Source organism: Antedon mediterranea, chromosome 1, assembly GCF_964355755.1.
Source record: "Antedon mediterranea chromosome 1, ecAntMedi1.1, whole genome shotgun sequence".
In the NCBI taxonomy this organism is placed as follows: domain Eukaryota; kingdom Metazoa; phylum Echinodermata; class Crinoidea; order Comatulida; family Antedonidae; genus Antedon; species Antedon mediterranea.
The window spans coordinates 23,238,751-23,265,469 of record NC_092670.1 but is presented as its reverse complement, the minus strand read 5'-3'; the positions used below and the strand labels follow the sequence as shown (position 1 = coordinate 23,265,469).

The 26,719-nt window shown below is 33.4% G+C and overlaps 3 protein-coding genes across 3 annotated transcripts in view; 1 reads left to right on the top strand and 2 right to left on the bottom strand.

Annotated features, from left to right (window-relative positions):
- Window positions 1-26,719, top strand: part of LOC140063372 (evolutionarily conserved signaling intermediate in Toll pathway, mitochondrial-like) — a 60,418-nt gene that overhangs the window by 3,300 nt on the left and 30,399 nt on the right. The window lies entirely within an intron of this gene.
- On the bottom strand, window positions 257-13,165 carry LOC140063292 (serine/threonine-protein kinase/endoribonuclease IRE1-like). The gene is made up of 18 exons (XM_072109815.1): window positions 13,000-13,165; window positions 11,943-12,069; window positions 10,763-10,875; window positions 10,556-10,625; window positions 10,290-10,461; window positions 9,679-9,737; window positions 9,253-9,514; window positions 9,000-9,081; window positions 8,694-8,820; window positions 7,917-8,263; window positions 7,653-7,825; window positions 6,899-7,028; window positions 6,111-6,267; window positions 5,707-5,900; window positions 5,242-5,380; window positions 2,951-3,078; window positions 2,240-2,431; window positions 257-1,954 (listed from the first exon to the last, which is right to left on the bottom strand). The coding sequence occupies exons 1-18, from the start codon at window positions 13,081-13,083 to the stop codon at window positions 1,757-1,759; spliced, it is 2,754 nt and encodes a 917-aa protein (XP_071965916.1). The 5' UTR covers window positions 13,084-13,165; the 3' UTR covers window positions 257-1,756.
- Window positions 15,226-23,904, bottom strand: LOC140063276 (U4/U6 small nuclear ribonucleoprotein Prp31-like). The gene is made up of 10 exons (XM_072109814.1): window positions 23,806-23,904; window positions 20,418-20,765; window positions 19,770-19,867; window positions 19,185-19,343; window positions 18,233-18,350; window positions 17,826-17,983; window positions 16,831-17,048; window positions 16,504-16,705; window positions 16,278-16,376; window positions 15,226-15,934 (listed from the first exon to the last, which is right to left on the bottom strand). Exons 2-10 carry the CDS (start codon window positions 20,734-20,736, stop codon window positions 15,824-15,826), a joined length of 1,482 nt encoding a protein of 493 aa, XP_071965915.1. The 5' UTR covers window positions 20,737-20,765; window positions 23,806-23,904; the 3' UTR covers window positions 15,226-15,823.

Sequence of the window (26,719 nt, the reverse complement as noted above, 5' to 3'; positions counted from 1 at the left end):
CTTGGACCACCACTATAAAAAATGTTTGTCTGAATGGTGAACACACTTAAATTTAATTATAAAATTTATAGTACTTTGGACAAATTTTGGAAACAAATAAAACACCAAACACAATTCTAGTCTATGAAAATATTGATGGCATGCTTTAAGGTATTTGAAACAAAATAACAGGTTATAATGTCAAAATTGGTGACAAAATAGGAATATCTGGAAAATTTATTTTAAAAACAAAATAAACACTTTGTGTAAAGCGAAATGAAAAATATGAAATATGTTTATTTTTAACTGACCACTATCATATAATTCATAAATCATGATTCAGCAATATAATAATTAATGCACAAAATTATTATAAAAAATAACAAGGGGTTATCCGCCAAGTGCGGATAACCAATGATAACTCAGACAGCTGTAGATCTACATATCATGATCAGTCATACAAACATAATATTATTAATGTGTCTATTCCTCTGAGAATTACAACATTTATCATCAATGAAAAGTAATTCAAGTTGGTCCCTTATTTCAACCTAGGAATCATTTTTCATTATATCTAGGGATCACCTTAGAAATTCATTTCCAACAAGGAAATTGCAAGTTCAATTATTTATAGATATTAATATGAAATTAGTCGTTGATCATTGCGTCTACAATAGGTGACCTATTTCGGATCGTTTCACAGTTATCTGGACATTTCACGCCATATTTGTGACGTTAACTAATAAATATATGAAGCGTTTAGTTAGATTTAACGCTCTGTAACACAAGCAGTTATTTACTGTAATAAAACAAACTCTTTAAAAAATATTTCTGTATTTTTAGATACATTAAATTTTATTTACAATGAACTATAAAAGGCTAAAAATATTGTGAGTTGAAAAATTAAATTTAGCCTCTGGCTCTCTATGAGAGAATTTTGTAGTGAATATACTGTACTGTATTTATATGTTATTTGAATTCAACTTTGTAATAGCTTATAAACCTGATATTATTTTTCTAGTTGATATACTGTATTAGACAGTATCAATATTTTCTTTAAAAACATTTTTATGAGAGATACTCTAGTACAGTAGTATAATATAAATAATTGTTCTCAGTGATTACTTCAAACAGCCATACTCCCCACAGTGCAATTACATTTAATTGATGTACACCCCATGATTTTATACTGACATACAGTTGCTGTTATAAATATTTATATAGCACTTTGAATAAATATCTTTGAATAAATAACCATACATGTACGTATCTAATTTGTATTAAACAATTAAGTCTTTCATAATATTCAATAAAATTTTAGTTGCTGTCAATTAAAATCATTGGTTTAAATGTGGTTAAAAATACTATCCCACACAGAGGTTGCAATTTCTACAAACGGCATCACTGAGGTCTTAGTACTAGTAATTCAATTCTACATGGTAGTAATCAATGGATGATTTTCAATATAATTTATAAGTACTCTTTTTGTATCAGTCAGAATGTCTATCAATACCAGTTGTAGATGTTTATCCAATTGTCTGTAATGAACCCAAGAAAGCTTATAATCTATGCAACAACAAAGATTGCATTGGCTTAGAGTATGCTACAGTTATTAAGTACATGCCTAGACTGGTAATCTTGTAACAATTTGACCTTTAATCTAGAAAAACTAACCATGGCACCGTTTCGGCAAGAAAACATGGCCTCATTCTTCAGCATGGCCTTTGGCCCGGTCATCAACTCATCTCAGTCAGTCATTTCGAGTGGAGACTTCCTCTCACCTGACCGGCCCATTACTTGAATTTTCCAAGAGATAGTATTTTTGGAAGATGCTTTCGTAGCGGCAGATATCCATCACGTGGTAGACATGTAGTAGTAGTCGTGGAAACCGTGATGTGAAGTATTGTACGAATTGATCAGGTATGGAGCCTAATGATTTTTTAACTTCCTCTGGTAGCTCTCTATAGTGATGCTTCTGTAAGCAAAATGAAGCAATACTTAGTATTAAGATTATTGTAATTGGTCAGATGTTTGTCTTTCTTTTATACTGTACGTAGTTGAGAACTGTTCTTGGTTATTTCATCTCATATCTCTCAGGCATTTTATCACATGACCAATTTATGGTAATATATATCAGGTCAGGTCAATCAAGAACTATGCTAACACTAAACACTAAACTATTTTAACACTATACATTGTCCCTATTAAACACTGTATTTCATATGTGTACTACCATTATAGTATGTTTAACAATGCTAACCTTATTTCTCATTGCACGTAATAAATCTCGGACCGACGTCCCTTTATACGACCTAAATTTGCGAAGGTCTGTTTGTAGTTCAATTGTAATGTTGTCCTTCCAATCACCTCGTACCACCTCTGATGCGTTGTATTCAAGACAGACGACTAGAGGGCAATCTACCGATTCTTTTTCTATCCTGTCACTCACATCCTAAATACAATTCAACGAATTGAAAAATTAAATTAACTGAAATCACTATATTGTGAATAAGATTTCCAAATAGCATGCTTATTGGGAAATATACGCCTACTATCATATGAAAGGGTGGAGAATTACCTCAAACATTTCCTATTTTGAAAAAGAAAAACAGGAGGGGTGGGGGTTTGGAGGTTGCTGTTTGCGTAGTTATATTCAGAAATATATACTAATAAAAAATTTGAACTATTATTAAGGGCATCTGACATTCACAATTTAATTAATTTCATGTAAAGTTGATAAAAATACTGCCTGATTATAGGAGATTGTGGGAGAGGGTAGGTGCTTGTGGAAAATCCTTCTCCCCTCACTGTAAAGAGTGTGACTGAAATGTGTCACATTATGAAGTTGGATACAAAATGTAAATATGGTTTTACATACAGTGTCATGTGTAATATATTTAATTTTGCACATAACCAAACATGGATGCTTAATTGTGTGAATGTAATGTCAGTTTAATCAAGTTCAACTAACCTGGAAGAACCTTAATTGCCTGTCTTTACTCCAAAAGAATGGATGTGAAAGAACAGTATTTGCTTTTGGTCTTTTGTTACATTCTGAACAGAGCATTCGGCTGATAAGTTCTCTTGAAATAAAATCATCTGCAAGAAGAGAAAAGTATTATTACTTGAAACATATATTGTATATATAGTAACACCTCTATTAAGGGGATACCTTCAGGACCAAATAAGGTGTCCCTTAATAGAGGTGTTTCCTTAGGGGTTATCCATAGTGTTAAACATATACAGTATTGCCTTTTTCGTTTTCCATGAAATTGTCCCCTTAATAGGATGTTTCTTGAAAAGTGGTGTCCCCTGAATAGGGGTATCCACTAACATACGTGTCCTCGAGGAGGGGTTGTACTACCGTAAATCTAATAGCAACCGCCCTTCTAATAGTAACCCACCTTATAAGTCAATCTATAATAGTAACCCACTACTCTAATAGCAACCCCCTTCTAACAGTAACCCACCTTATAAGTCAATCTATAATAATAACCCACTACTCTAATAGTAACCCACTACTCTAATATTAACCCACCTTATAAGTCAATCTATAATAGTAACCCACTACTCTAATAGTAACCCCCCTTCTAATAGTAACCCACCTTATAAGTCAATCTATAATAGTAACCCACACTCTAATAGCAACTCCCATTCTAATAGTAACCCACCTTATAAGTCAATCTATAATAGTAACCCACTACTCTAATATTAACCCCCCTTCTAACAGTAACCCACTTTATAAGTCAATCTATAATAGTAACCCACTACTCTAATAGCAACCCCCATTCTAATAGTAACCCACCTTATAAGTCAATCTATAATAGTAACCCACTACTCTAATATTAACCCCACTTCTGATAGTAACCCACCTTATAAGTCAATCTATAATAATAACCCACACTCTAATAGTAACCCACCTTATAAGTCAATCTATAATAATAACCCACTACTTTAATAGCAACCCCCCTTCTAATAGTAACCCACCTTATAAGTCAATCTATAATAATAACCCACTACTCTAATAGTAACCCCCCTTCTAATAGTAACCCACCTTATAAGTCAATCTATAATAGTAACCCACTACTCTAACAGTAACCCCACTTCTAATAGTAACCCCCCTTCTAATAGTAACCCACCTTATAAGTCAATCTATAATAGTAACCCACTACTCTAATAGTAACCCCCCTTCTAATAGTAACCCACCTTATAAGTCAATCTATAATAGTAACCCACTACTCTAACAGTAACCCCACTTCTAATAGTAACCCACCTTATAAGTCAATCTATAATAATAACCCACTACTCTAATAGTAACCCCCCTTCTAATAGTAACCCACCTTATAAGTCAATCTATAATAGTAACCCACTACTCTAACAGTAACCCCACTTCTAATAGTAACCCACCCTAAAGCACAATCAAAGAATAATAACCCAGGGTTGCAATTAGAATATTTACAGTATATTATAGTATAAAGAAGTGAATAGCTTGGTGGTTAAGATTCTCTCCTGGGTTTAAGTCCTGTCAGGGATGGTTTTTACACTGAATTTTTAGTCTATTCCCTCATTTACATTCTAATTTACATGTCAGGTGGGCATAGTTTTCCTTTGTTCTATTTTCCATTGTTCTGTTCAGTTGTTTTTTTTAATCTTGTGTTATGTTGGTTATTTTTATTGGATTTACTTTGGATTATTTGTATATTGTGAAGAGGAGGATTAACATAAAGGCAAGTCTAAAGAATTTATCTATTTAGACCTGATTTGACTTAAATATTTAAGCTGTGTAACACAGGACTAGCATATAGCTAGATTTTCCTGGTGTATCGGCTAGGCCTATCTAGCTGATGAGACCTATCTATATTAACACAAAGTGACCCTTAGAGCATAGAGTTTCATGGCCTTATCAGCAGGGAGTTGTTAATTAGCAACTCCATGTATGTTTATATATAATTATGTCCTACAATACATGTCTAAAAATGATGGACATCAGTGACCTACTGTGAATGGCCAAAGGTCAAAGCAAAATATTTTCAATGAATTTTTAGAAAAAAAAAAACATTTTATAGTGAATATATTTCATTTGTCCTATAGTCGGTAAAATGTTTCCTTTAAAAATTATTACACTTTATTTCCTCTTAAAATAGTTGTTAAATGTTGTAAAATTAATATAGGGGCTAGGATATTTATGATAAAATCTAATCATAATCAATTTTTAAAAAAAAACTTCCATGCTATAGTCAGTTTAGCAGCCAAATAATATACCTGAAATTAGTTGGTCTAGCTTATAATTGCCAGATAATATATTTGCTTGACGATGTAAAGATTCACCGAATGGGTGTTTGCCTTTGGATAGAACGTAGTAGAAGACACAACCTAGAGAAAATATATCAACACCAGTAGTCTGGAAGATAAAAATGACAAATATTTAGTTTCAAAGTGAAAGTTAAACTTCTTAGATAAAGGAATTGATAATCTATATAAATATGCTACCTATACATGTTTTGATTCAACCTTTGACCATGTCAAGTTTGTCTGAATGATGGACGTAAATAAATGTCTTTGAAATGAAGGGACATTTAGAGTGTTATAAATTTGTCACATTGAGATTCATGACTTTTGCATTGGCATGGCTATGAGTTTACTTTACATAACTTGAAATTGTATAGTTTGATAGCATATCTGATTAAAACGACGACAGAAAAGAAGTAGCACTAATATAATACATACTGTTCTTCCATCACCAGTTAACATCTCAGGTGCTATCCAGCCCTCGGTTCCAGCGACCCCTGACCTCCTGGAGAAGGAATGGCGGCCAGCAGCTAGCTTCTTACACAGACCAAAGTCTGAGATCATTGCTTTGATCTTCCCAAACTTATCTGGTTTAGATATGAGCACATTGTGTGGTTTTATATCACGGTGAACTAGGAATAAAAAAAATAAATATCAGTAGTGTTGGATAGAGTCTTCCTGGAAAGGAATTTATCAAATTTTAGTTATATTTTATGATTAGGCATAGTTGAGGATTTGGTTACAACTGCCTGGAAATTGAGGAACTATCTTCCACTATAGATTTGCTCATTACAACATGTTATGCTTTGGTAAGTGCCTGGAAACTGAGGAATTGTACAAACCTATGTTTAATGAGTGTAGATGAGCTAGACCAGCTGTGGCCTGATGTAGCAACTCTATAGGTGTTAACATATCATACTTTCTTTGGTCTTTAACATAATCCTGTAGTGTGGCTTGACACAACTCAAGAGCAATGTAACGAAACTGAAGATCTTCCTCCTTTAGTAAAAACAGAATTAACAAAAACAACCTTTCAGACTACACAATTAAAATGTATGTCTATGTGTGCATTATGTACATTATCCACTAACTGAATAATGTTAAATCAAGTGAATTAATCAATTGTAACTGGATGAAATGGGATACTGTAGTTGTATAAACTAATGGTTAAAAATACTTTTAAAAAGCCCTCATTTGGGATAACCTAATCAGGGGACACTTTCCTGTAAAACAAACAAAAATTTCAATATATTTTAACCATATTAAGGGGACATCGCAATGAAGGCAACCAATATTTTGGGTCTCAAAGGGGTCCTTTAAAATAGGGGTCCTTTAAGATAGGGGTTCTACTATACTTTCACAAGTATACATACTAGTAGTCTTTCATAGTATACAAATAATTATTTTTAATGAGTTGAATGGTGAGAATATTTTATGAGTTGAAAAATTGACTGCTCTATTTTAATGATGCATTCTCAAAACATGCATTAGTACTGTCACTATTATCACCATTAGATATCACTTTTACATGAGATAGGGCGAATTGCAAATGACATGTGATGCCTAATTGACCAATCAAATTGCAAGAATAGAATCATTGTGTTATAATACTGAGTTGATAAACACATACCGTACAGTAGTATCTAATGACCCCTGGATGTTCATCTGATTCTCTTAGGAGATCAACTTCCCTATCAGCAAAGCTAAAACAATCTGGTAGGATACGTTTCACTGCAACATCACGGTTATCAAATCGACCTCTGAACATAATAGGTTAACATAGTTTTATATTAGAAAATGAAAGGATTTTTGTTACAATAAATTTTGAAAATTTGCCTGTGTAATTAAATTGATAAACAGTAAATACAATATAACAGTGTTTTTTTTTTCAGCAATAGATTGAAGGAAAGCTGATGACTGGTATTCAACATGCGCTATATGTGTATTCATTGTGTAGATTTTGAGAGTCTTGCAAAAACAAATACAATATCGTTATTACAGTAAATGCCTATCTATGTCGGTTTTTTGAAGTCTGGTTTTCTGAAGTCTGGTATTCAGAACGTGGTTTTAATGTTAAAGCAGTTTAGTTAAGCATATAGTTACATTCTTTCACATTATTGATCGTTTCCATCCCCGAAACCTCGACTAAGAAATACCGGAATGGTGTCTGGCGGGGGATAGTTTATTACCATTAGTTAGGGTGTAATGTAAAGCACCTAGAGGGGTCAGAGGCGCTATATAAATATTTTTTTTTATTATTTATTTTATTAAAGAATAATTTAGGACCTTTTAGACCTCAAGGAAAGTCTGGTTTGGTGACAGTTTCCAGGTTTTTCATAGAGTCTGGTTTTAAGAGAATTGATTGTATTAAGTTAAGCATTTACCTGAAGACAAAAGTTCCCTCACAGCCCTGTCCAAGAATATCTTTTGGATTGAACAAAATCTTGCCGACTTTGACAAAGCCTGCTGGTATAGCATCTTTGTCGTTATTTGACCCCTGCAGTGACCCTGTGGAAGTCTGGGCTGATCGTGGTTGGTTAGACACAATGACCAATGGCTGAAATTCAAAATGACCTTTGATTATGAGATGCTACACAAATCTTGATTATTTTCTATAGCTTTAATTATTGAGTGCTTTATATACATACCCTTGGCAAGCAATATACAATTAAACCCAGTCCAATAACTAATGTCAAGATTCCTCCAACAAAAGCCGAGTCACTCAAGCCTAACCGAGACATTTCAACATTAGATTGGCTGACATGAGGCTTTACATTGTTGACTGATGAAGTTACATATTCCTCAAACCCAGGCCTGATTGACTGGTTAGGATTATCTGGTTTGCTAGGCCTTCTTGATGGTAGTGAATGAATAATTTCTTCTTCTCTGTTTAATTGCTCAGGTAGCTGGGGCATCACAGTCATGGTGGAAACAATGACTTCAGGCTTAGGCTTTCTTATAGCAATTCCTGAATCTTTTGGGACTTCATGGTAGCCTAAATGAAAAATAATTGTGTATAATAAGATTATAATGAATAAGTTACTTTTAGTTAAACTATGTGTCCTTATCTAGTAGTAATGTTTTAACCCAGGCCATTAACTAGGTTGGTTAAGTTAGTCCAACTGTAAGTGTCCTTATCTAGTAGTAATGCTTTAACACAGGCCATTAACTAGGTTGGTTAAGTTAGTCCAACTGTAAGTGTACTTAAGCCTGTTTTACACTAGGCGAATATATTTGTTAGAATTGAACATTCCTGATTGGTTGCACAAATTAACATGTCACAAAAAGTAGATGAAAATATGAATATGCATGCACAAAAGTCAATGCTTTCGATTTGCATAAATAAATTTGCCTTACCTAGTAGTAGCATTTTTGTAACCTGGTTTAATCCTCAAATTGACTGGATTAGTTAAAGGTTTCCTTACCTATTAGTAATGTTTTAACTGGCTCAAGCTTAAGATCAAGTGGGTTAGGTAAATCTACACCCATAGTTTCTGTATTAGTATTTGTATCCATAACTCCTGGTCCTTCAAGACGCGGTAATGACGTCATCTGTTGAATTAAACGCATTTAATATTTATTAATGATAATATAGCATATTTTATCAAGCGCTTGTTTTCTGCACATTGCATAATATTAGTAGAAAAACAAACAAAAAAAGATTTTTTTCGATTATTTTGTTGTGTTTGTGATTTTGATATGGTTGGTAGAATGACTAACAATATTCTTACCAAAACTGGAACACTTCCCTTTTCAACCATTGCTGGCAGTGCATACACACCAAAGCTATGCTCTCCTATGTAAAGTGTAGGTCTGTAGAACACAAATCATGGTAATACAGTATATTAACAGCAGATATATTAAATTGACATGAACGAGGTGACAAACTCCAATACAGCTATTAAGAGGATACTTTGTGGGATCCAAAAGGTGTCCCCTTAATACAGCTTCTACTGTGTGGTATCAAGTGGAGCAATTACTTACAATAAATGATCATTTTCATTTTGCGTTTTACTGAACTCCAACAGTCTTTCTCGCCATAATGGAAACTCACGACTGCCACCTTGTAGATGTTCTAATGTTCCTGGGGCAAATGGCGTAAACGGGACCTTGGTCAAACCATCATGTCGGGGCGTATACAGGCCGACAACGGGTGAGTCGTAGAAGCCTTCCCATAGAAGAGCACCACTGTGATTGTCTAACACCACTAACGATCCATCCGTAACAGAGGATAAAAATGTTAACCCTGAAAAAAGTATTTAAGAATCTTAATACAAATCTTTTAAATATATTACAAAATGCTATGTAGTGGTTAAAATCCATTCAAAAGGCCTGGGTTCAAAGCATAGTTTTGTCTCACTCTTTGTAATTAATTAGATACTGTAACAACATATATTATTTTAATCATACCATAATTAGTGGGTTCAGTTGCCACATGGGCTGAATAATCCAAGTAAGTTACATTCCATCTAAAAAGAAACAAAGACAATATTGAATAGGTTCATGTACAGTGTAGATTCTTATCTAAGAATTCAGTTTTTGATATCTATGTAAAATTCTTAAAATAAATGATTGACTTCCTTCTTATTTAGCGATATTTAATCAGTTCAAATTTTTCAATTCAATAATATTTATTTCAAAAAAAATTAAAAAATACAGCAATGATGGAGGAAACGGAAGTCGTAGCTTGCCCCTTATGACAACTTTTATCTACTGGTATAATATTTTTGTTTTATTTCATTATTTTTAATTAATTAATCTATTATTTATTTTTTTCATATTATCAATTATTAATTATTAATTTGTCAAGGCAATCCTGCCACAAGATTTTCCTCTTTTTGGGATCCTGGCTTCATCCATTACTTTTTTCAATAATCTCAATTTTTTTGTCATTACTATTTCTTTTACTTTTTGTTTTTTGGATGTAAATAAATGTCTTGAATTGAATGAAGAAATAGTATACATCAGGAGAGAAAAAACAAAGACAAAAACAGATTTTATTTAGTGAACTTAATACTTACAATCTTTCTTTAGTTTCACTATCAAAGACAGTAACAGTGAACTCAGTTCTACCGATGTATAGAGTATTAGCGTTAGATGATGGACAAGAGATTTCCTCGACCTCAGTTGACATTATAGACTGTTTGACCCCTTCCACCATATCTATTGCCATCCATGTGTCCGTTTTCTTACCTAGAAATAGTTCACCAAGACAATTAATAGAAAATATATATCAAAATAGATTTTATAGCTAGCTTTAGGGTACAAAACATCTCAACTATTGTACCTGTATAGAGTCTGCCTTCTGAACGAGAGGGTGAAGCAGCCACAAGATCAGCCACAGCAAATGGTAATTTCTATTAAAAATAATATTGTATTTCAAATGTTAAATGTTAATGTAGTTAGGTTTCTACTTATTCCAGGCTAAAATTACCTTTGAATTATAGTGTACTAGTTGCCTTTCTCTAGCTTAGTAAGGAAATCCGGGACTCACCTTTAGACCCTGTTCTAGCCCAGAAGCTAATGCATACAGACTGCCATCTGTGGGGTCTGGTAGAAAGATAGGTGACTCTTTGCTGGTTGTTAGTGGCATTCGAACTATAGGATCTGAAATTAATTATTTGAAATAATTGTTAGAAAATACTTTATACTGCTGAAGACTTTTAGATAATAACTGAAGACATTCTATTTTTTTTTTAAAAATTCATTTTGTTTTTATATCTGCAACAAAATAAATGGGATATTAAAATATTACCACAAGAGACAAGACTGTAGTTTCCAGAATTTTAAGTTAGTATTATTACTAAATAATGTTAACACTGCGGAAACCTACCTAAAAGTGGGTTACTCCTCAATATTCATAATGCCATTTATTAATTTTAAATTACAAGGCATCGACTTCTTTTTTAATGATTTACAAATTGTAAATGATTAATATACACCAAACCATAACCAGGAAGGTCTATAAAAGCTTCAAAACATGTGTTTCGCTCGTTATACCAAAACCCACCCAAGCATATCAAAGTCCTGTTAATGGCAAAATGCATTAATGCTGATAATGAATGCTAAGTGGATTGAAAGGAGAGCCTAGTTTTTTGTAGGCAATAACAGTGAATAGTTCATGGTTTGGTTAACAATATGGTCTGTTTTTAAAAGTTCAATAGAACCATATTGTTATAGTCATGGGTATTCATTGTGCTTTGTCGCAGGTAAAATCTGTGGTTAGTAAAGTCTAATTGTGAAGGTAAAATATAAAAATTTAAATCATGTTTTAAGCTTAATAATTGTAAAGTGGATACCTTAAGATTAGCGTAACAATTTTATATAAAACTATCAAAAAACAAAAATATGAATACAGACAAAGACATAAAAATATAGTAACTTTAAAATAATTAAATTGATGAGAGGAACTGTTTATTTCTTTTACTACATTTAGTAAACATGGTGACCACCATCCAAGTTACAAATAATTTTTAAAAACCCTGATTTTCCATGTGTAAACCGCTATTCCATTGCATGGCTTTTGAGCACAAAATATTTAGGAACTGTGCATTTACATTACACTTTACAGTATGATAATAACAATATTAGTTTTCATAGCAATATGTTTAATAAAGGACCTTCTCAAATAATTGTGGTTCTATGGCATCAATGCCGTAGTTCAGTGTACTCACCATCTTTAATACTCCATGAATTATGTCCTACTGATGGTTTGACAGCATACAGCCCTCCACTAAGCGTTGACACCAATATGACATCATCAGTTTGTGCGTATGGCACACTTAGCTTTGTTTTATCATCCTTTATCAACAACAAAAATGTATGTAAATATATATAAAAAAAATACACATGTAATGTAACTTAATACTTGTAAATGATTTTGTAAACTAGAAAATGAAATCTATTGTCAGACAAAACACATATAACCAACAAATCTTGTATATAGAAATGTTTAAAATGTCATAGCTAGTCACAAATGCTTTAAAAGCTTTGTTACTTTGGTGGCTTGTTTGATAATGTAGGAAAAATCAATAATTTTCAATTTTCATTGTCAACAAAAATGATTTTGTATCCCATAAAATGGCCTACTGTACCAAAGTATTAGTAAAAGGATCTCCAAAGATCAAAGTATTCTTTAACCTTAAATCTGGATTACTTCATCCAAATTAATTTTTATGTTGTCGTTTCTTTTCATTGTTAAACATTTAGAACTATGAATTTAAGGATTCATTTTTTGACAAAGGGATTCAGGCCTAGGCTAGGCCTAGGCCTAGTTTGTTTTACATTTCATTTTTTAGATGGTTGTCGAGTCCATTTTTCCACCTTCAATGTTGATAAATAAAAATTCCTGTTATATTAATGTAATAACATTACATTTGTATTACCCGTAGTTAAATTACAACAATGGAAATTCAGATGATGCAACAACAAAGAAAATAGCCTATATTAATAATTATATAGGCCTAGGCCTAGTAGGCCTAGGCCTAAATACAAATCTGATTTAAAAATCACTGCTGTTCAGTTGCATAATATAATCATAATTAGGCCTAAAAACAACACAACTTGTATAAGCACACACATCAATAAATATTTTGGGAGTATAAAAATGACCTAGCCTAGGCCTAGGCCTAAACTAACACCTCATCCAAACAATTTCCCAAGTTATGAACGCGTCTTTTCAGTGGAGCAAAAACGAAATTTTGCGATACAGAAAAAGTTAAAAGGGCCTACCTGTTTTTCATCCGTGAAACCACAGACAAAATGTATTGGCATCAAGAAAACGCCTAGAAAAAGCAGAATATTTTCTTTCCACATTTCTCGTAATAAATTAACTACACCATCGGAAAAAAACCTGTTTTTTTATCCCTTCTAATCATCCCATTATTTATCGACGATCTCTCGCATGAAAACAAGGCACTGTTTTTTGAGAACCAATAACATGACGTCATATATTTTACTGCATTCGATTGGCTGATGGTGACGTATAACCACAACGTGGAAATTACATACAGAGTAGTACTGTATCGGTAATAAAATTGATAAATATTAATTTTGAGATAGGTAAATACTTTATTCAAATAAACGCAATGTGTTTTCAAAAACACCTGGAAGCAATTGTATTTGTAATAAAATCGGAGTACGTTTTTTTGTCACTTTAGACCTCTGTAAGTTGCTCCTAATAATGTAGGAGTAGGTGTTATATTAATCATTTTTTCAAAAATGTGTTCTTGCTTCTTTTATCTGGTGGTCAGTTATTTTGTAGCCTTGTTTGGATGGTCGATTTACATTTTATATACAATTATTACCTGGTTGGGTCTAAATACTCAATCCTGGGATTTAAAGAAAGTTGATTGAATATGTTGCTTGAACAGACACTATGATAATAATAGACTAAAATCTTGAAAAACGTCTATCAAAAGACACTCCCGACTCCTTCAATTCCTTAAATCATCAAAAGGTCAAAACACCTATCTTCCGTCGTCGTTCATTTAGGCTGAACATCAATGGCACACCTAGTTCCTGTTGAACCAACTTAGTTTCCCCTTTACTTTATTATTAGACCGATAAGATTCAAGATTCAAATGTTATTGGTCCGATTTATAAAAATAGAAATTTACTTTGCTTGAGCGATAGAAGAAAGATAGGCGCTATTAAATTGTTTCAATTAATTCCAGTTTGGTAAAACAATTAATATCCGACGTTCCAGTTATATTTCTCTATTTGTTTGTATAGTATAATATTCAAAAGTAAACGCAATTATATCTTGGTTATTTATTTTAATGATTAAACAAATCAATAGAAACAAACTCATTTTTTTCATCTTATGTGGGTTCATCCCACTTTTTTTTCCATACATGTTGCTATCTCTTTACTTTTTCTCTAAACACATTTTCATTTCAATACACTATACATATTATTATTAACAATGTTTGTTTTCATCATCTGTTTACATACACTTTTTTTAAAGAGTTTTGTTCATTTGTTTACATATTTTCACATTTTCCATTGATTTTTGTTTTTATCTTTTCTCTACATATAGTTTCTACTAGTAGGTCTACACTGCATTCCTCTTTTTATACATATTATCTATAACGCATTTCAAAGCCCTTTCTTGTTGTTTCTGATTAAAAACCCTAAAGTTGAATAGTAGTTTGTTATCATTTTATTTCTAGAAATTTACTTCTATAGCTTGATTTAATTAGAGTCGTTTAAATTAATGTTGAGTGTTTTAATAGGGACAAAAAAATGACAACTTAGCGCTCCCACAATGATTTTTCCACATAAATTTCGCGCGAATCGAACATTCTTGATTTCAGATTGGTTCAGCAATTTTCATGTCACAGAAAGTAGATGCATATCAGTGAATACATTCGCCCAAGTGCAAAACAGGCTTATGTACTGTATATAAATTGCATTTTTGGCACAAAGATTTCACAACAGTGTATCATAAATATGAAAGCTGACAAAACATTTTGTTAAAATAATTTTTCCCCCCAAACCTTGAAATAACGGAATGGCATGTCCGGCGGGGGATAGTTTCACCATGTAGTTTAAGTTCTTTTATTTGTTAGCCGAGACCGTTCAAATTCATTTCAATGTAAATTTTTGTTTTGATATGTTTACAAATGACAATACATGTATTTGACTTGACACACGTGGTATCATACTCTCGAAAACCCCAGTATTTAGCACCAAGTAGCATGCTAAAGCCTGTTTTCCTGTCGACGCTATCAATTATTATTAACAATAATCGGCGATCTTCTACGTAAACATTGAAATGTTAACGATTTACAGGAAAAGGTACTCGCTATCGTTATCATTTCAACTTGATCGTATTCAAACGATCGTCGTTGAACTGTTAACAATCAACGACGATATAGCGTAGAATAACGTCGACAGGAAAACAATTTTAATACAGGTAATTGGCCACAAATAATGCTTTGACACAAGTAAATAAATTGTACTAAAACAAATTAAGTGTCTTCTTTATTATGGTAAATTTCATACTGCTTTAATTAAACTAACAAGCCTTTTTAAAAATTATGTACAACTTATAAAAAATATTGATGTAACATTTGTGTAGGACTTCATTAAGACAAAATTAAAATAATATATCATAATACGCATTTCATGTGACCTACCAATTATAAAAAAAACCCCAATTTGTCTTCTTAAACTTCAAAGTATATATGCTAGTAAAAGAATAGAAGCAAGTCTGTGATATAGATTTCTATTGGATTACACATATGCGATAATATTTTGTTCCTAGCAGAATTTCTATTTTTGTGTTTAGTATATTGCAATTCATTGGCATCATCATTATTATAATAATAATAATTGATACAGAATTTTATTCTACTGCTCTCTCAAATTCTCGGTCCTTCAGTCCTTCTATGTTGTTGGTAAATAGCATGATTATTAGTAAGTGGCATTACCACAGTGGGTAGGGAACTGGTTTGTTGGTCACACATCAGAAATATTCCTCCTCCACATATCAGTAGCATATTTGTATACATGGTCGACTGGCTTTTCTCCCCTTGGTTTGTTTTATGTTTCATCTAGCTTCATTTTTTACTTTCTGGAAACCTGTTGTGGCCGAGAAGTACTTAGCATTTGCTTCTGCCACTTTCTTTTCCGCTGCATTCGGATTAAAAATCTCAAGACCCTTAAAATAAATGACAAAAAAAATAATACAATTTTTTCCGATGGGAATTTTTAAAGTATCTTTATATATTTACAGTAAATCCCTATTAAAGGGACACCTTTGGTATCCAACAATGTTTCCCCATAATAGGTGTGTCATCTGAATAGGTAATAGCATATATTTCACCTCATTTTTGTTTCACAGTAAAGTGTTCCCATAATAGGGGTCCCTGAAGGAGGAGTTGTATGTGAATGTATTTTTAACTGAAATTGATACACTTTTGTTGTCTAGATGAAATTGACACCTACTTATTAGTAAGCGTCACATCCTCTATAAAAGTATATAATATAGTAATTTTACTTACTTGTAAAGGGGTAAAAGCAACACTGGAAGCTGTACCAGATGTTTCTCGACCTTTGACAGTTGACCTTCCACCATGCATCTGTTGTTTTTGTAACTGGCGCTAAAAGAAGAGATTTAAAATCTTAGGGTATGTTGATGCTAATTATATGACATTGCTTTCGATACGAAAGTATAACTCCATGTATCTGAACATACATAATAAAACAAATATTGAGGGTATTTTTTACCTGTAAACTCTTTGATATCTTTACTTGTGTTTTGTTGTCTACTTGAGGCCCTCTTATTCTACCTGTTCCTGTTTTTTTAACCTGTCCCAGTGAGAATCCAAGATCCTCCTGGTAGGCATCATCTTCAATCTCACCGAAGGTCATGCGATTTGCGGCCTTACGGAACTCAGTCATGCCAAGCCTTTCTTTCATTTTACGGTACCTAAAAAAAGCGCAAATTAATACTCAATAAAAGCCAGTTTTATGACCTAATTATCAATTTTGGCTATTGTGTGAATATGACCTTAGCAGGAATGGAATAAATACGGTATCAAAAAATATCCTGACCTTCGACCTCCTCTCTTTTTCCTTCCTCCATCTATCGGTGCTGGTAATGCTTTGGTTTTTTTAACTGGCGGTGGTTCGGTTAACTTCTCAAATTTTCCGTCTATTTCTTCTTTAAATTTTGTCCCGATGTCTCCAGTGGGACTCTCGTGAAAGCTGTCCACTCGTGCCGCTAAGGTAACTTTCCCTGCAATTAATCTGGCTGCCTTTTTTCGTAAATCCTAAAAACAAAAACAATTTCAAAGACAATATATTAGATACTTAACTTACAAAATTTACCATTAAAACCGATTAAAAATTTTTGTTTAACCATGTTTCATAAAGCCTGTTTTTCTGTCGACGTTATTCGATGCTATCGTTAACAATAATCGGCAATCTTCTACGTAAACATTGAAATGTTAACGATTTACAGAAAAGGTACTCGCTATCGTTATCATTTCAACTTGATCGTTTTCAAACGATCGTCGTTGAACTGTTAACGATCAACGATGATAGCGTCGAATAACGTCGACAGGAAAACAGGCTTTAGGGTAGTCTATCCAGCAAAGCTGATCATTGGGGCCCTCGACAATACATACAGTACAGAAATACATATCATAGAAATTAAATTTAAATAAAAAACTACTATAAAGATATAAAAATTGTAATAAAATGACTTAAAAGTTTGCAGTTAAAGTGCTCAGATTTAGGCCACAGAGTAGACAGTGACACTACAGGTCGATTATCTTTAATGTCACCAGCACTGAGTTGCACAAAATTCTCCAAATATTTACAAAAGGTTGAGCATGCAATATAGTACCCCGCAATCATGAGGATGGGCGATAATAGGAAAGGAAAAAGCAAAGTATTTATCGTCCTCAAGCATAACAACTTGAAACAGAGGAAATATGGATTTAACCCACGGTAGTCAGCAGTGACCAGAGACATCATATGATACGAAACCAACCAACAAAATGGCAAGATACACTGTGAAATAGTATACAACAATTTAAACTTACTGGTTGCATAGCTTGACATAATTCACTGTAGTATATGAAACCTGTGTGTGGTAGTAATGTTGTGGATGAGAAGCCCGATAGTGTTTTCTTTTGTGCTCCTAGTAATAGTATGTTGCATGACGGCATCTTAGATAGGTTTGTTAATCCACCAGCGGCTCCTGTACATAAATTATATGTAAACATTTAAAAATATTGTTTATACAGTACAACCACTCATTTGGGGCACCCCTATTAAGGAGACACTTTCCTGTTTAAATGAACATAGAGACACCACTTTTAACGGGACACAATAAAATCATATCTGAAAATTAGTACCCAGAGGTTCAGCCTAAATTAGGTGGTAACCAGAGGTAACATTAATTCACTTTGTATAGTAAACATCTATTTCTACTGTTAAGCCAACATACCCATGATTTTAGCTGCCGTAGACGCACCAACAATTATTGATAAATTAGGAGCTATAAAAGACATCTGAGATTCTACATAAGTTAAAATTTGCGATTTTGATTCATTTAAATCAAAGGCCTGAAAAGAATTAAAGTACAAGTTATAATAATGAACAAATAATTATCTTCCATTTTGTATTGTCTATGCAACTATACAATGGCAACAATATGTCTGTCTTGATCTCCAAAAATAAAGTATAACTGAAACATTTATGAATGTTGAATTGAGTTTCTATAACTGTATGTAATCATAATAGGGAGGTTTCGCAATCTTACGAATACGGTAACGAAAACGAATACGTCACGCACACGTATTCGTAAGCCAGTAAAAATCTGTTTCGCATGGCAACGAAATATTGAGGGCCCCGTCCAAAATATGACTGTGGTAAATTTGAGCGAAGCGCGGGTACGTGTTGCTTGGTGCTTGGCTGCCTAGGCCTAGCGTAACATCAAAGCGAGTGAGGACTTTAAAAACTGCTATTTATCAAAATTGACCTGGCATTTTAGTAAATTACTTTAGTAAATTACTTTCAATAAAAGTATAATTATTTTATAATCATGAATCATTCCTGATTGAAATGCAAAATGTGCAAAATAGCTCAAAAACTATACTCGTTTTGTAGTTACGAATATGACTGGTGATATTCATCAACACGAATACGCTTTATGAATATGAAATAGGGATCAGCTCAAAAGTTTCACAAATGTGTGACGTATCCGTTTTCGTTATCGTATTCATAAGGTTGCGAAACCTCCCTATTATCCTTTTAGAGACCTCTATTAAGGGGACATAATCCCATGACACAAGGAAGTTTTCAGGGAACACTCATAGTATTAAGAAACACTATGTTTGGTCCCAAAGATGTCCCTTTAAAAGGGTTATATGGTAGTAGCACATATTCTAGTCCCTTACCATTTGACAGGCCTCCATAACTGTACCAAGGCTCTCTTGTGACAACTCAGAACCCTGTGTTGTTGAGGCAGACACACTAACTACCATAATGACAGCACTTGTTAAAATTTCTTGTAGTTCCTCATTGTTCTTTGCTTTCTCCAAATTGTTTCCCAGAACCTGATCATAAAAACAAGTTTATTAAATAATGTTATTGCATGAGAGATCGATATGACACAATGGTCAAGGAATTCAAATGTAAAGCTCTGTCTACACCATTAAACTAACAAACTAACTTAAATAAATATGGTAGTGGTATGACATCATCATGTCCATATGGGCACATCACATTTTTTTTGTCACATAAAGTTTGATAGTGTAGACAAGGCTTAAAGCTATGTCTACACTATTAACATTTATGTGACAAATGTGATGTGCCCATATATGGACATGATGATGTCATACCACTACCATATTTGTGCATATTACTTCCATACTTGGGCACATCACATTTTTTTGTCACATAAAGTTTTATATGGTAGACAAAGCTTTTGAGGCATTTTAGTTTAATACAGTAATACCTTTAGTAGTATTCTCACTACTCACCATAACTGTTTTCATGTACTCCAGAGGTGTTGGTACAAGGGATTCTAACTCTGGAAACCTCTCCTGATAATGGTCTCGGACAAACTTATGAATAATACCTGATGGTGAAATATAAGAAAACATATTAGCGTTAACAGCTCTGATACAAAACAACAAGTTACAACTTGTTGATTGTATAATTCTACTATTCGAAAATCTATTTAGACAGTATTGACCACGTGCAACTAAGATTTAATTTTACACAGGCGGGGGCAAACACAATTATTGGAAGGGTATTTTCTTCGCTAGTGGGAACCATGCTTTATTAAATTCACCAGTAAGCAATTAAGTAACATGACATGGTACTTTCCCAAAGCAAACTTCTTGAATGCCATAAACTTTCCCCAAAATTGTGTCATGAATATTCATATCCAGCTAATATAATATGAAATACAGGAAAACTATGGATAATTTAAGAGTTTTTCAGTTGAAACTTTATCTCCTGAAATTGTCTGAATGTTCCAATGATCATTGAAAGTCTCCTACAGTATACTACTGTCAACTGCAATCAGAAAAAGACATTTGTTTGGGAGAGTTAAGGGCATTAATAATGGAATAACTGCAACATGGGAGAATTGGATTTTCTCTACATGTAACATCAAAACTTACTTATTTCATTATCAATTTCAACACTGATATTATTAGCCTCTACAATTAGCTGATACACAGGGTCTGCTTCAACTGCACCCAGTGCTTCCCTTCTCTGTGAACTTTCCTGATAACATTTTATTCTTGCCATAATACTGCGTAGCTGTTCACCATCTCGTAATTTGGCAATGTTTTTAACAGAATCAAACTTGACATCAATATCCATGGCCACATCCTCAATGGTATCGAGTTCATTGTCCTGTTCGTCGTTAAATTCTGCAATGTCGCCCTGCTCGGCCATCTCCTCCAGATCCGCCAGCAACTCATCGGCCAACGACATCTTTGAAGCTTGACTTTTCTTTACTCAATCTATAAAAAATTTGTTTAATCATCGATACGGATAGATCTACTATTTTAGTTTTCGTGTTTTAGACATGTAAAATTAGTTATTTTATTGTACGTGTTATATTCAATTTGCGCACACATTGCGCTGCGCAATTTGTTGGAACACAACATAATTCGTGACCAGCCGAGCATAAAAACACAAAAATTTTTTTTTTTTTCGGGACACCATGTTAATTAAACAATTAGCTAGGCCTGTATTACTGTTAGTAATGCCAAATTAAATGAAATTGCCAAATTAGATTCGCGTGGTCTGTATCAGGCAAGGCTAGGTCACCTAATTTTGCAGCACGTTTTGGCAAGCTAATCGTGTTATTAAATATCGATATCATTTATTTCCAAATAAACACAACCTGAGTGAGTGAGTATTTCTTTCTAGGCCTACTAGCTAGGCTTAATAATCTTTTTTTTTACTCATTCATTGTAATAATCTTTACTCATTGTATGAAATTAAACCATTAATTATAACTGAAACATACGACGAAAATTTCCGATTTTAGTGTAAAGTGTCATCGATGAACAAATACTAATGGCCCTACTATTAGCCTAGGCCTAGCCCAACGTAGCGTAGGCGCGCCTAGCGAGACCCGTCGGCCGGCGAGTGGCTTCTTCTGGTGTCAGATGAAATCGGTCGCGCTTGAAATCGGTCGCGTTTGAAATCAGTCGCGATAAAATCAACTTCCGGTATTTTGTATGGCGCGCCGCTAGAGCTATACTTTTGTTGATGATATCGGTCGCATTTGAAATCGGTCGCGTTTGAAATCGGTCGCGCTATTTTGTATGGATCGAGCAGGATGCATGCTAGAGCGGGATATTCATTTTTCGTTTATATAGATTTAATGGATATTTTTTAGGAACTAGATTATTTATGTGGATAATTTTTACTTGGTTAATAAGTATTTATTATCAATCATTAAATTATTATTTTTTTTTGTATTTCACAGGTCTCGGAAAAGGACTGTCTTTTCAAAATGGCCATTTCTAAACACGTTTAAATATTATATTAGGCATAATGTTATATTAGGCATATAATAATTCCTCTATTTATATGTACTGTATTAATATATTATATAGAAAATATACGTATGTTGTGTCTTTTATTATGCAAACAATTACGTATGGTTTTATGATATTAATAAAATATATAGATAACATGCCGTTATAAATCGATCTACCGGCCTACAGTATGACTATGACGTACAGTGATAGATGTGATAATAATAATGTATGGATAATAAAGGTGGACACGATTCTCAAAGAGGTTATCTGCATTGATATTTAAACATTTAGATTTACGAACGGCGTGTGAATGTGAGACACTGCACTGCACTTACTTAATTATTTACATTAAATGATTATTATAAATGAAGAAATAAAAGATATTCAAATTAAAATCTATAGTTAGGCCTATCGCCGACGTATATACGTAAATTATATATAAATCATACTGTCAAATTATAGAAACAGTGCTTTATTCGGAATTATTATGGATAAGCAAGCCTGTGAGCTACAGCTATTTTAATTGCTTTTGCTTATCCTTGCCTCCTTAGATTTCCACGTGTCTTGATTTTGTTACCTATGTTTTAGATGCATTTCGATTTTAAAGGCAATAAAGAATGAATGAACATGATCTCATAATCGCGTCGAGCATCTATATCTCATTGGATCGTTTCACAAAAACACATGCAGGAGGTCTATGGCCTATAGACGTTTCAAACGTATGGTTATTAGTAATAGACGTCATCTTTACCTCGCCATGGACAACAACGATCGTACGTGTTTTGTCCATGATTTAACACTAACAAGTGCGTGTTTTTTAAAAAGGGGAAACCCCGTCAGCAAAATAACGTATTGTTAGGGGAAACAGCTGCACGATCATAGAAGGCGCATCTCCACAATATGGCTTATTCGGGGGTTTATTTCAGTAACTCGCCTATTAACCATCCGCATATAATGATCATTTTACAAAAAATATTTTAAACATTAGAAATAAAAATATACACGTGATTTGCCTCAACAATAATCATTATAAATACATAATAGAAAAATAACGCTTAAAAAAAGAACGATGTTTCGACTCCATCATGGAGTCATTATCAAGTCCAATGAATACAATTTAAAAAAAACAACAATTAAATAACACAAGCCAAGGGTCAAAGTTTAAATAACAAAAGACCTATAATCATTATACACTTAATATTATCCTACATAACGGATAGAAATAAAATAGAAATAAAAATAAGGTGATCGAATAGAATGTTGTTAACGACATGGATATGATATAATCTGCCACAGTATGCATAAGTATAAAAATGGATACGCTGGCTTTACGGGCTATATTGTAAAAATTATTGTTTTTAAATAAATTGTTCTCTTTTTTACGTAATTGTTTGCATAATAAAAGACACGACATACGTATATTCTCTATATAATAATATATTAATTACAGTACGTATAAATAGAGGTAAATTATTATATGCCTAATATAACATTATGCCTAATATAATATTTAAACGTGTTTTAGAAATGGCCATTTTGAAAAGACACAGTCCTTCTCCGAGACCTGTGAAATACAAAAAAAAAAAAGAATTTAATGATTGATAATAAATATTTATTAACCAAGTAAAAAATATCCACATAAATAATCTAGTTCCTAAAAAATATCAATTAAATCTATATAAACGAAACATGTATATCCCGCTCTAGCATGTATCCCGCTCGATCCATACAAAATAGCGCGACCGATTTCAAACGCGACCGATATCATCAAAAGTATAGCTCTAGCGGCGCGCCATACAAAATACCGGAAGTGGATTTTATCGCGACCGATTTCAAACGCGACCGATTTCAAACGCGACCGATTTCATCGTAAACCCTTCTTCTTCTGCTTGCTAGGCTCTAGCTAGCAGGCCTAGCCTAGGGCCTTAGCTAGGTCCTTGGCCTACTGCCGGTTTAATATATAACAAGATCCATAACAAAATAACGGAAATCCCAAAATAACAATTACCAGAAAGTTAAATGTAATATGAAGTTTGGTTTTCTTGCTAAAAAAACTGAACAAGCCGCACTAAAAAACGTTGTTGTTACGATGCGAGATATATTTTGTAGTCGTTTTTGTTATTTATAACTGAGTGTGTGTCGTCCTCGTACATGATTTGTTTCTAGGCTGCATGAATGTCTTTTCATTAATTTTTAACAACTGAGTTCTTTCTCCAAGATAAATTACAATTTTATTATCTGCCTTATCGATCATCTAATATTAATCTCAAATTATCATTGGATAAAAACACCAATATTACATAGCTAAATGTTAATAAACATACTAAAATATGTACGAGGACGACACAACTGATATCTCTCAAGTTACCAAAAACGACTACAAAAGTGATACCTGACGATACCGCCCTCTTTTAATAAAGAACTATACCAAAGATCTTAACCATACCCATTTTGGTTGTTGCACTCGCGCACAGTCATAATAAATAGGATTTAGTTTAGCACTGTGCGCTACTATATCCATTTTGGTTGCACTAGCGCACAGTGATAATAAAACGGATTTAGTGTAGCACTGTGCGCTACAATACCCATTTTGTTGCACTTTAGCACAGTGATAGGAAAAAAGGATTTAGTTTAAACTACTCCTATTTATTATCACTGTGTGTGATCTGAGTGCAACAAAAATGGGTATAGTAGCGCAGTGCTGAACTAAATCCTATTTCTTAGCACTATGCGTGAGTGCAACCAAAATGGGTATGGTGGCCTATGGTGCTAAACTAAATCCTATTTATTGTCACTGTGCGCGATTAAAAGTTTAGTTTAGTTTTTTGGTTGCACTCGCGCATAGTGACAATAAATAGGATTTAGTTTAGATTAGCACTGTGCGCTACTGTACCCATTTGGTTGCGCTCGCGCACAGTAATAATAAATAGTTTCAATTTCAGTTTACTTGTTATACTAGTTTGATTTCTAACTTTAGGCAATTTTTCCTATCTAGGCATATGCTTAATTTAGAATATATTTTTGTGTGAAGTTAGCTCGTGGTTTGTACGTTGTCACGCATCGGTGGCTTACCGATTGATCGAGCCGATTGATGCCGAAACGAACCGATGGAGGAACTATCGTACGGAAAAAAAATCGCGATCCGCTACTGGAGAGGATTGGTACTGCCTACGAGCCAATTTCTAACACAAGCATAGTCAGTGCCCTTGGAAAATAAAATTTAGCTCGTGAGTGCAATAAAATATATTTCTTTCCATTTTAACTATTCAAGAGTGTGCAATCAATGTTATTATACCGATTTGTAAATTTGTGTAATATTATAAAGTCACAATGCATTTAGATAATGTATACCACTTCCAAAATGTCGTCTAAGCATGGCCTTATAATAATATAATATATAATAATATTTCGTGGTTTATTTTACATCAACATTTTCATTTTCACACTTGTGCAGAACAGCGCATAGAGACTATTTGTATTTTGCGCTATATAAATTCAAAACCATTAAACCATTAATAAAAGGTATGATTAGTTAGTTTTAAATTAATTTTGAACCGCCTTCGGGGAGGGGGATGGGGGTTATGCGGTATAACATGAATTGTGGAATTAAAACCGTGGAATGGCGGCGTAGGGGATTTAGGCGAATTGGGTGAATGCACTCTGGGACAGGTATCTTTTCTAGTATTATAAAATAATAACACACACACACTAATAACAAAAATATGCAATGGTTTGCACGCAACGCAAGTAAAATTGATCACGAATTACAAAGTAGGCCTACACGTTTAAAGTCTATAATAATCTTCGGTAAGAACGGGTCTTGACCATAAGCTTTTTTGTATTAAATTGAATTTTAAATATTGATTTTAATAGCAAACAAATTATATAGTAATTAAAGTTAGCATATTCTTATAATTATATATTAAATGTATTGATTTAAAAAACATATTTTCTTTACTTCTTTGGCAATATGGAAGGAGAGATTGCTAGAGCAGGTTTGCTTATACAAAGAGGTTTTAAACTTGAAACCGTGGAATGGCGGCGTGGGGGTTTAGGCGAGTTGGGTGAATGCAATCTGTTTACTTGTTTCCGGAGCTCAGCATTGCTGTGTCCGGAGTCGAGGCTAGGCTATGCCTATAATAAGCCCCTCTTGAAAATTACATCAACTCTTGAATATGGCGCAAATTTTGGAGGGTGGTTGGACCATGTCCGTTCAAGACCTGTCTTAAATTGATTGGTTGATCTTGAAGATACTACATCCTCCAATAACGAATTCCATAGTATATAGCTTTTCGACCAAACGAGTCCTTCATCCAATTTCTGCGTAAGAAGTTAAATTCTAATTTTTAAAAAATGACCACGTGACATCTTCATCAAGCTCAAAAAAGAGCTGAAATACTATATATCCACTCCAGTAAAATTTAAAAAATCTGTATCAGAGCTCGCCTTCTGTATGCGAAAGTATGTTATAGTTGAGAATTTTCAGCCTGAATAATGTAAATGACGAATGGCAAAAAATAAGCTTGGTGGCACGAACGTACTTGGACTTTGCCCAATATCTTCCTCTTACAATGAAGTGAGTTAAAAGCAAAGTTGCAGTATTCCAGGGTAGGACGAATAATAGCTAGGTAAATCATTAATAAACATAATTAAAAGAAGGTCCAACAACGCTTCCTTGAGGGATACCACTACGAACATCAGCCCAATCTGAAACACATCCGTTGACACTAACCCGTTGTTGTCTATCGTTAAGAAATTCTTGAAACCACTTTAGAAGTTGACGTCATACCCAATGCACTAATTTTCAGAAGGAGTCTATGATGAAGCACACCACCGAAAGCCTTCTTGTAGTCAAGGTAGATACAATCAAAACAATTCTGATTATCAAAATAAGAAAACCAGTTTTCAAGTAGGCCTACATC

What these genes read in the sequence shown, in the direction of transcription:
- LOC140063292 (XM_072109815.1), bottom strand. Translation starts at nt 13,083, where the DNA reads ATGTGGAAAGAAAATATTCTGCTTTTTCTAGGCGTTTTCTTGATGCCA. An exon ending in AGGGAAGTGTTCCAGTTTTG is followed by an intron (nt 8,821 to 8,999) that starts GTAAGAATATTG and finishes TTAATTCAACAG; the next exon opens with ATGACGTCATTACCGCGTCT. An exon ending in TCATTAGATACTACTGTACG is followed by an intron (nt 6,268 to 6,898) that starts GTATGTGTTTAT and finishes TTTTTACTAAAG; the next exon opens with GAGGAAGATCTTCAGTTTCG.
- LOC140063276 (XM_072109814.1), bottom strand. Translation starts at nt 20,736, where the DNA reads ATGTCGTTGGCCGATGAGTTGCTGGCGGATCTGGAGGAGATGGCCGAG. An exon ending in TGAAATTGATAATGAAATAA is followed by an intron (nt 19,868 to 20,417) that starts GTAAGTTTTGAT and finishes TTTCACCATCAG; the next exon opens with GTATTATTCATAAGTTTGTC. An exon ending in AGATATCAAAGAGTTTACAG is followed by an intron (nt 16,377 to 16,503) that starts GTAAAAAATACC and finishes CTCTTCTTTTAG; the next exon opens with CGCCAGTTACAAAAACAACA.